At 37.9% G+C, this 9,936-nt stretch overlaps 1 protein-coding gene and 1 long non-coding RNA gene across 2 annotated transcripts in view; one reads left to right on the top strand and one right to left on the bottom strand.

Annotated features, from left to right (window-relative positions):
* The first annotated feature begins 784 nt into the window (after positions 1-784).
* Positions 785-9,936, top strand: part of LOC125652318 (aldehyde dehydrogenase 1A1-like) — a 26,649-nt gene continuing 17,497 nt past the window's right edge. Inside the window, exon 1 of the mRNA XM_048881409.2 lies at positions 785-1,080. Coding sequence (XP_048737366.1) covers positions 1,030-1,080 — 51 coding nt within the window. The 5' untranslated portion in view covers positions 785-1,029. The remainder of the gene's footprint in view (positions 1,081-9,936) is intronic.
* Positions 8,050-9,936, bottom strand: part of LOC130054799 (uncharacterized) — a 3,253-nt gene continuing 1,366 nt past the window's right edge. The window contains exon 2 of the long non-coding RNA XR_008803141.1: positions 8,050-9,936. This exon is cut by the window's right edge and continues 732 nt beyond it. This is a non-coding gene — a long non-coding RNA (uncharacterized LOC130054799).

Raw genomic sequence — 9,936 nt, 5'->3', positions numbered from 1 at the left:
GATAAGGACAAATAATCGATGCTGAAGTATACTAGATCTTGGTTCTCAATATATATTGGGTTTTCTCAATTCCTTATCGCTTGAGCACGAATACAATATTTCATTAATTGTGTAGAATTAACAAATGAAAGCTACTAAAATGATAAGTGTATCACACAGACTGCAATCTAATTACCTCAATGTCACATCTCTAAATCATATCATTTCTTTAAATCAGAACGTTTACATATACCGGTTCAGGTGTCCGGATAAAAATGCAGCAGAACATTTAAAAAGATACTTTAAAAGGTGCGCCTCAAAAGACCTTGAAGTACTGGAATATATATATATATATAGAGAGAGAGAGAGAGAGAGAGAGAGAGAGAGAGAGAGAGTTAAGAGAAAACATTGGTACTGAAGAAAGTTGAACACTATAAATATGCAAATCTCGCTATCACAACTGGATTGCAGAACAAGCCTATCTGGCTAGTAAAAGAAATCTTGGATCAATAAAATGCTTATTGCTACTAAAAATGTCACTCCGTAATCTTATCCATTGATATATATAGTAGTCGGTTAGATTTGTTGAATGTTGTTTTTTTTTTTATATTTTATTTGTTTACCTACTTAAAATTATTTACTGTTAACTGCATGATAGGTCACGAGAGACTAAAAACAATCATTCAATAAGGATAGATATTACATTTTCTTATCTATTACATATTCTTATAAGTGACTATGTCAACTAAAGGTGAGTTCAGAAAACAGAACTTCTGTGTACCAAAAATACTTTGTCTAGTAGTTTTACGTCAGATTTCGTTATCAAAATACAATAAAACACGAGAGTTTGCGGGGACTCCGCTTCCAGTGTCCCATTAGGAGCCTCTCGGATGTTTTCTACGCCCCCTACACTGAAATCTTGAATCCGCCCATGGAAGACCACAACGGGGTTTCGTACTTTTTAACAAAGTCCAATAGATAACTTGTTGGTTAGTATAGCCTGCATCATTTGCTGTTTCTCTCGGACTGTGTGCATTGTATGAAGTGGACATGGATAGCAAACTAGAACCCGTTCGTGACCCAAAGGACTTGTATACTAAGGTAAGAGAGAAAGACTATAACAATGAGGAGGGCATTCTACGACGCATGCATTAAAAACGACACCGGTCAATCATTTACTATAGTGTGCTGCACCTGGTTGACGAAAAAGGAAAGTATTTATACGCCACGCTATCTAACTATCTCGGGTAGGTATGTGTATCACGATTTCGCGGGTCGCAACAGCAAATTTATGAATAAAACGGGTTTACCTAAGAATTGTATTGAATAGAAATTAAATTATGACATTCCATGCGGGTGTACTTATAAATGGGTAGCAAACAAGGACCCGTATGTGACACTAGAAGGTAAGGAGGGAACGGCAGTGTACTGATGAGGGGCATCGATCGGTCACCTAATGTAGCGAGCTGCTCTGACATTTAAATAAGGTATGGCGGTCCACACGCGTATACATCATGTTGCAACTTGTTACTTGAGCGGGTATTCTTTGCAATCTTTAAAGCTGTTTAATAATTCTTTGTTTTTACGAATTTTGCCCACTTGGTAAACTAATTTTTGAAATATCTAATTTGTATGATTTGTAAGAATATCAAACACGCCTTATATCATTACAACTGTTGTAACCAGAATTGATTTTAAAGGTGCATTAGCTGTCATTTTGTCACCAAAAATTGAATTTGAGCAATGAAATTTGCTCTGTATCATATAACTCAGTATAATACCAGTATTTAATTATTTCAAACACAAAACAGGCACAAGAATATATTTTGGTAATTGAATAATTATTGTCTTGGAAAACAATAATTCTTCCTTATATTTTTCTTAATTAAACTAAAAGCGGTTAAGTTAGGTTTCTCTTGTTTTTGTTCGAAATAAATGTTTTTATTAGTCATCAAATTCCTATGCCATTGGGATATTCTGAGAAAAATGGTTACCGCTACTTTCACAGCTAATGCCCCTTTAGCAAACAAATATTTACATTTCCAATGTTTTTCCCTTCGATATTTTTACCATTTCCGCTGATAATAATTTCCTTATGAATGCAATGCAGATGTCAACACTTGTTTGTATGAATCTTGATATATATAGTATGTCTATTTTATCGACTGGGGATTCTGACAGAAGTGAAAGTACGGTAGAATGTAGATGTAATGAATATGTAGTGCAACGCTTCACGCCAGCATGCTTATCATGAAATGCTGACGTGCTTCATGACGTATTTTGGCGTAAAGCGTCACGTAGTGCATGTCTTCGTGTATTTTCAAAAATACAATTTATTTCTTAAATTTACCTGTCACAAACAGTCAAGTGGCCATTTTAGACACCAGCAAACATGAATAATGAAGTCAGAACATTTTGATTGATTTATTGTATCTTGCTTAACGTCTCGCTCGAGAATTTTGCACTCATATGGAGACGTCAAGAACATTTTGAAGTGCTCGAGACTGCACTTTTTGAAGTGCTGGAGACTGCACACATTTTTGTGTAAAATATGGGGATATTTTTTGTGTTATAATCCGTTAACTAAATCTGACGACCGCGTTCTCTCTTTCTCCAGTCCATGCCTAAAAACCATATATTTAAGGAATAATATTTTCACTATTTTCTTTTAAATGCAAATATTTTCATGCATATGCTATACAGAAAGTTGATAACTTTTCAACCAATTCAGCTGCACTGAAATAATCTCTTTTATGCTTTTGGAGTTAAAGAACAAGGTCATACGGAGTTCGAGCTATAGATACAAATAGCAAAGGCACATGGTCCTGATGATGTGGTATTGCTAAATATAAAGCATTCATTTATATCAGGGAAGACACGTGATCTTATGACGGTGTGAATATACATATAGACAGGTTTTTTCACTCGGTTGCTGTTAAATAGGTCGAGGCTATCTGGTACCGCTTACAGGGTGACGACCACGAGTTATCTCATCTTATGTAGGTACGAGTTATCCCTCGTGCCAATTTATAATTCACAATGATTCGTACGAATAATCGTCGTATGTCAATTCTTTTATACTTATTTCTTGATAGACCAATATTAGGTAAAATAGGTCATGTTGGAGCTCCATTGTGGTTGGCAAACACATGTATATTTATTATCAATTACGTAGGAAACATGAATACTTTCAATCATATTCAAATCAATCGGTTCTAAAAATGAGAAGCACAACACTGTTGATTATTTAAAACTCAGATTTTCGACACAACCCGCGTCTAAATCAAGAGACATATATTACATAAGCAAGTATAAAAAAAACCCTGACAAATATTAATAATCTACATTGTTAACAAGAATGATACACTGTTGTAGTGAATTGAGAAAAATGGTAATTCTATGCATAAACATATATTTTTTTTTAATGCATATTAGGTACCGTGTGTTATAATGGATGTATTAGCATCACACCCTCCCCAAAGTATTAGACTGATATTTCTAAATCATTGATGTACAAATTTCGGGCAGAATATTTTAAAATCTTGATACACCATTAGAACGTCGTAGTATTCATAATTTCACGGAATGTTGTGACAGCACATTGATATGAAATACGCTTAATTACAATTAACAATGTGTACACTTTAAATCAACTTGAAATGTTATTTTCCATAGAGGATATCAAGACTTTTACATATTTGTTGTTTGAAAACTGATACCAACTTATAAGGCAACCTCCCTGTAACAGGTACCAGATTATAAAGCACTCTCCCTCTTAACAGGTACCAGATTATAAAGCACTCTCCCTGTAACAGGTACCAGATTATAAAGCAACCTCCCTCTAACAGGTACCAACTAATAAAGCACTCTCCCTCTAACAGGTACCAACTTATAAGACACTCTCCCTCTAACAGGTACCAACTAATAAAGTACTCTCCCTCTAACAGGTACCAACTTATAAGACACTCTCCCTCTAACAGGTACCAACTAATAAAGCACTCTCCCTCTAACAGGTACCAACTTATAAGGCAACCTCCCTGTAACAGGTACCAACTTATAAAGCACTCTCCCTCTATCAGGTACCAGATTATAAAGCACTCTCCCTCTAACAGGTACCAACTAATAAAGCACTCTCCCTCTAACAGGTACCAACTTATAAGGCAACCTCCCTCTAACAGGTACCAGATTATAAAGCACTCTCCCTCTAACAGGTACCAAATAATAAAGCACTCTCCCTCTAACAGGTACCAACTAATAAAGCACTCTCCCTCTAACAGGTACCAACTTATAAGGCAACCTCCCTGTAACAGGTACCAACTTATAAAGCACTCTCCCTCTAACAGGTACCGGATTATAAAGCACTCTCCCTCTAACAGGTACCAACTAATCAAGCACTCTCCCTCTAACAGGTACCAGATTATAAAGCACTCTCCCTCTAACAGGTACCAACTAATAAAGCACTCTCCCTCTAACAGGTACCAGATTATAAAGCACTATCTCTCTAACAGATACCAACTTATAAGACACTCTCCCTCTAACAGGTACCAACTAATAAAGCACTCTCCTTCTAACAGGTACCAACTTATAAGGCAACCTCCCTGTAACAGGTACCAACTTATAAAGCACTCTCCCTCTAACAGGTACCAGATTATAAAGCACTCTCCCTCTAACAGGTACCAACTAATAAAGCACTCTCCCTCTAACAGGTACCAACTAATAAAGCACTCTCCCTCTAACAGGTACCAACTAATAAAGCACTCTCCCTCTATCAGGTACCAGATTATAAAGCACTCTCCCTCTAACAGGTACCAACTAATAAAGCACTCTCCCTCTAACAGGTACCAACTTATAAGGCAACCTCCCTCTAACAGGTACCAGATTATAAAGCACTCTCCCTCTAACAGGTACCAACTAATAAAGCACTCTCCCTCTAACAGGTACCAACTAATAAAGCACTCTCCCTCTAACAGGTACCAACTTATAAGGCAACCTCCCTGTAACAGGTACCAACTTATAAAGCACTCTCCCTCTAACAGGTACCGGATTATAAAGCACTCTCCCTCTAACAGGTACCAACTAATCAAGCACTCTCCCTCTAACAGGTACCAGATTATAAAGCACTCTCCCTCTAACAGGTACCAACTAATAAAGCACTCTCCCTCTAACAGGTACCAGATTATAAAGCACTATCTCTCTAACAGATACCAACTTATAAGACACTCTCCCTCTAACAGGTACCAACTAATAAAGCACTCTCCTTCTAACAGGTACCAACTTATAAGGCAACCTCCCTGTAACAGGTACCAACTTATAAAGCACTCTCCCTCTAACAGGTACCAGATTATAAAGCACTCTCCCTCTAACAGGTACCAACTAATAAAGCACTCTCCCTCTAACAGGTACCAACTAATAAAGCACTCTCCCTCTAACAGGTACCAACTAATAAAGCACTCTCCCTCTATCAGGTACCAGATTATAAAGCACTCTCCCTCTAACAGGTACCAACTAATAAAGCACTCTCCCTCTAACAGGTACCAACTTATAAGGCAACCTCCCTCTAACAGGTACCAGATTATAAAGCACTCTCCCTCTAACAGGTACCAAATAATAAAGCACTCTCCCTCTAACAGGTACCAACTAATAAAGCACTCTCCCTCTAACAGGTACCAACTTATAAGGCAACCTCCCTGTAACAGGTACCAACTTATAAAGCACTCTCCCTCTAACAGGTACCGGATTATAAAGCACTCTCCCTCTAACAGGTACCAACTAATCAAGCACTCTCCCTCTAACAGGTACCAGATTATAAAGCACTCTCCCTCTAACAGGTACCAACTAATAAAGCACTCTCCCTCTAACAGGTACCAGATTATAAAGCACTCTCCCTCTAAGAGGTACCAACTAATAAAGCACTCTCCCTCTAACAGGTACCAGATTATAAAGCACTCTCTCTCTAACAGGTACCAACTTATAAGACACTCTCCCTCTAACAGGTACCAACTAATAAAGCACTCTCCCTCTAACAGGTACCAACTTATAAGGCAACCTCCCTGTAACAGGTACCAACTTATAAAGCACTAACCCTCTAACAGGTACCAAATTATAAAGCACTCTCCCTCTAACAGGTACCAACTAATAAAACACTCTCCCTCTAACAGGTACCAACTTATGAGGCAACCTCCCTCTAACAGGTACCATATTATAAAGCACTCTCCCTCTAACAGGTACCAAATAATAAAGCACTCTCCCTCTAACAGGTACCAAATAATAAAACACTCTCCCTCTAACAGGTACCAACTTATAAGGCAACCTCCCTCTAACAGGTACCAGATTATAAAGCACTCTCCCTCTAACAGGTACCAGATTATAAAGCACTCTCTCTCTAACAGGTACCAACTTATAAGACACTCTCCCTCTAACAGGTACCAACTAATAAAGCACTCTCCCTCTAACAGGTACCAGATTATAAAGCACTCTCCCTCTAACAGGTACCAACTAATAAAGCACTCTCCCTCTAACAGGTACCAACTTATAAGGCAACCTCCCTGTAACAGGTACCAACTTATAAAGCACTCTCCCTCTAACAGGTACCGGATTATAAAGCACTCTCCCTCTAACAGGTACCAACTAATCAAGCACTCTCCCTCTAACAGGTACCAGATTATAAAGCACTCTCCCTCTAACAGGTACCAACTAATAAAGCACTCTCCCTCTAACAGGTACCAGATTATAAAGCACTCTCCCTCTAAGAGGTACCAACTAATAAAGCACTCTCCCTCTAACAGGTACCAGATTATAAAGCACTCTCTCTCTAACAGGTACCAACTTATAAGACACTCTCCCTCTAACAGGTACCAACTAATAAAGCACTCTCCCTCTAACAGGTACCAACTTATAAGGCAACCTCCCTGTAACAGGTACCAACTTATAAAGCACTAACCCTCTAACAGGTACCAAATTATAAAGCACTCTCCCTCTAACAGGTACCAACTAATAAAACACTCTCCCTCTAACAGGTACCAACTTATGAGGCAACCTCCCTCTAACAGGTACCATATTATAAAGCACTCTCCCTCTAACAGGTACCAAATAATAAAGCACTCTCCCTCTAACAGGTACCAAATAATAAAACACTCTCCCTCTAACAGGTACCAACTTATAAGGCAACCTCCCTCTAACAGGTACCAGATTATAAAGCACTCTCCCTCTAACAGGTACCAGATTATAAAGCACTCTCTCTCTAACAGGTACCAACTTATAAGACACTCTCCCTCTAACAGGTACCAACTAATAAAGCACTCTCCCTCTAACAGGTACCAGATTATAAAGCACTCTCCCTCTAACAGGTACCAACTAATAAAGCACTCTCCCTCTAACAGGTACCAACTTATAAGGCAACCTCCCTGTAACAGGTACCAACTTATAAAGCACTCTCCCTCTAACAGGTACCAGATTATAAAGCACTCTCCCTCTAACAGGTACCAACTAATAAAGCACTCTCCCTCTAACAGGTACCAGATTATAAAGCACTCTCCCTCTAACAGGTACCAACTAATAAAGCACTCTCCCTCTAACAGGTACCATCTTATAAGGCAACCTCCCTCTAACAGGTACCAGATTATAAATGGAGGATATTTTATAATCTGGTACATGTTGGAGGAAGTGTGCTTTGTAAGTTGGTACCTGTTAGAGGGAAGGTACTTTATAGAATCTGGTACCTGTTAGAGGGAGGGTGCTTTATAATCTGGTATCTGTTAGAGGGAAGATGCTTTATGATTTGATGATAAAGCATTTTATCTCAAAGAGGTACCAAGTTATACAGCACCCTAACTCTAACAGGAAGCAGTGTATGCTAGGACTAAAATAATTATAGCTTCTCCCAAAGTAGAACTTCTATTGTGCTTATCAAAAACAATCGTTGTCAATAGTACAGTGTACTTGGGATCAGCTGGACTTGTTACACTACAGAAATCATGGAACACACTGTTTCCATGTTGTACCTGTTTGGTTGTGAATCCCAGATGATGTTCAACAACTTGTTCAACACCTTGTTTGAAATGAAAAGACTTGTAAAGTTTACAAATTTATTATAGCACAAGTCAATATTGTTTTAGAGTAGCTGATAACAAGTAATAAGTTTTCCAATAAAAATAAATGAGTACAAGCAGAAAAGGTTACATAGGGTGTTTTTCTGATGCCATTTCTAGAATAAAGTGCACCGCCACGGCACATGATATGCCCGTCACATATTGTTAACAGTATAGATTGTACCCATTAAAACATTTTTTATATCACCTTAATTAAATGTCACAGTGACCTTAAAGTAGGATGCGACACACCTTCTACCTAAGATGCATTAGTTGACCAATTTTGGTGATTCTAGGTCTAATAGTTTTCAAGTTATGAGTCGGACAAGTTTTTGCCATATATGGCCATATCTTCCTAATGAAAAGTCACAGTGACCTGGTTTTAATGTGCGACACACCTTCTACCCAAGATGTATCTACAGACAAAGTTTGATGATTCTAGGCCTTGTAGTATTTAAGTTACGGGTCGGACACGAAAAAGCTAACAGACGGACGGACATGAACGCCATACCATAATACGTCCCATCTTAAGACGTGCGTATAAAAAGGCTTTAAATAGTATCAGCCATCATCAGGTTGTCACATACTTTCTTTCCATGAATAAAAGCTCCTAAACTTAAAAGTGACAGGAGGCCGGTAGATAGACAACTAGAGCTCTGCGGAAAATATTTCCCCAAAATTGACCATGATCAACAATCTGTAAATATTCTAAAACACCAAAGAAGTTATTTACAAAGACCCTAGCTTCAAAACTGTGAGAGGAGTTAAAAGGTCAAACCGTCATTTATTTAATACATGTATATTTCCTCAAAAACTGACTCGGTTAAACCTGTAATTTTCAACAACAAAAATTTAAACAAAAATCAAAATCATAGCCACATACACATTTTCCATACCCATACAAATACTCTGCACTCTCAGTTCTCAGTTGAATATTGGGAGAAATTTGACAAATCATGTACTTTCTATGTAATGTTTCCTCAAAATACTCAGTTCAAGAATCTGTAATTTTCTCGAACAAGGTTTTCCTATTAAGTGAACCTACAACCTTGACCTTAAAAAACAATAAGCATCTTCTTTTTATGATGATCAAATGTACCAAGTTGTAAGATTCTAGAGCTTACGGTTCAGTCTGTATCCCATCTTACAAGGTCCGGACAGACAACACCATACCATAATATGTCCAGTCTCTGACGGGCAAGTACCATAATAAGAAAATCTAAAGTTATGACCCTAACAAGCTTTCACAAACTATAAAACATGAGGTGTTTGTAAAACAATTACATATAAGCCCCCATGGTGCAAAATTGAAAAGGGTTATACATATGCATAATTTGATTGATAGTAGTATCATCAATTCGAAATATTGAGCAAACAATATCTTCCTATGTCAGGAGTGGATTGACCAAGTGACCTAAAAATCAATAGGGGTCATCTACTCCTTATGCTGTACCAGGTTTGGTGTCAATCAAGCAAATAATTCTTAAAACATAAGAGACAATATATTACTATGTCCAGTTTACCCCTTGACCTTTGACCATATGACCTTAAATCTACTCCTTGAGATGTACCAGTGTACCAAGTTTGATGTCTGTCAAGCAAAGGGTTCTCAAGATATTGAGCAGGCAGTGTCTTCCTATGTCCAGAGTAGATTGACCCTTGACATTTCAACCTGAAAAACAATTGGGGTCCTCTTCTTTTCATAACCAACCCACATATGAAATATATTACGATCAAGTGAATGGTTCTTAAGATATTAAGCGGACAACATGTGGTCTACCGACCGACCAACAGGTGCAAACCAATATGCCCCTCTTCTTTGAATGGGGGCATAAATATAGTGTTATAACACTAAAAGGCTTCCATACAT

Source organism: Ostrea edulis, chromosome 5 (assembly GCF_947568905.1).
Source record: "Ostrea edulis chromosome 5, xbOstEdul1.1, whole genome shotgun sequence".
Classification (NCBI taxonomy): Eukaryota; Metazoa; Mollusca; class Bivalvia; order Ostreida; family Ostreidae; genus Ostrea; species Ostrea edulis.
Note: the sequence above shows the minus strand (reverse complement) of the source record. Positions and strands in the feature narration are given on the sequence as shown.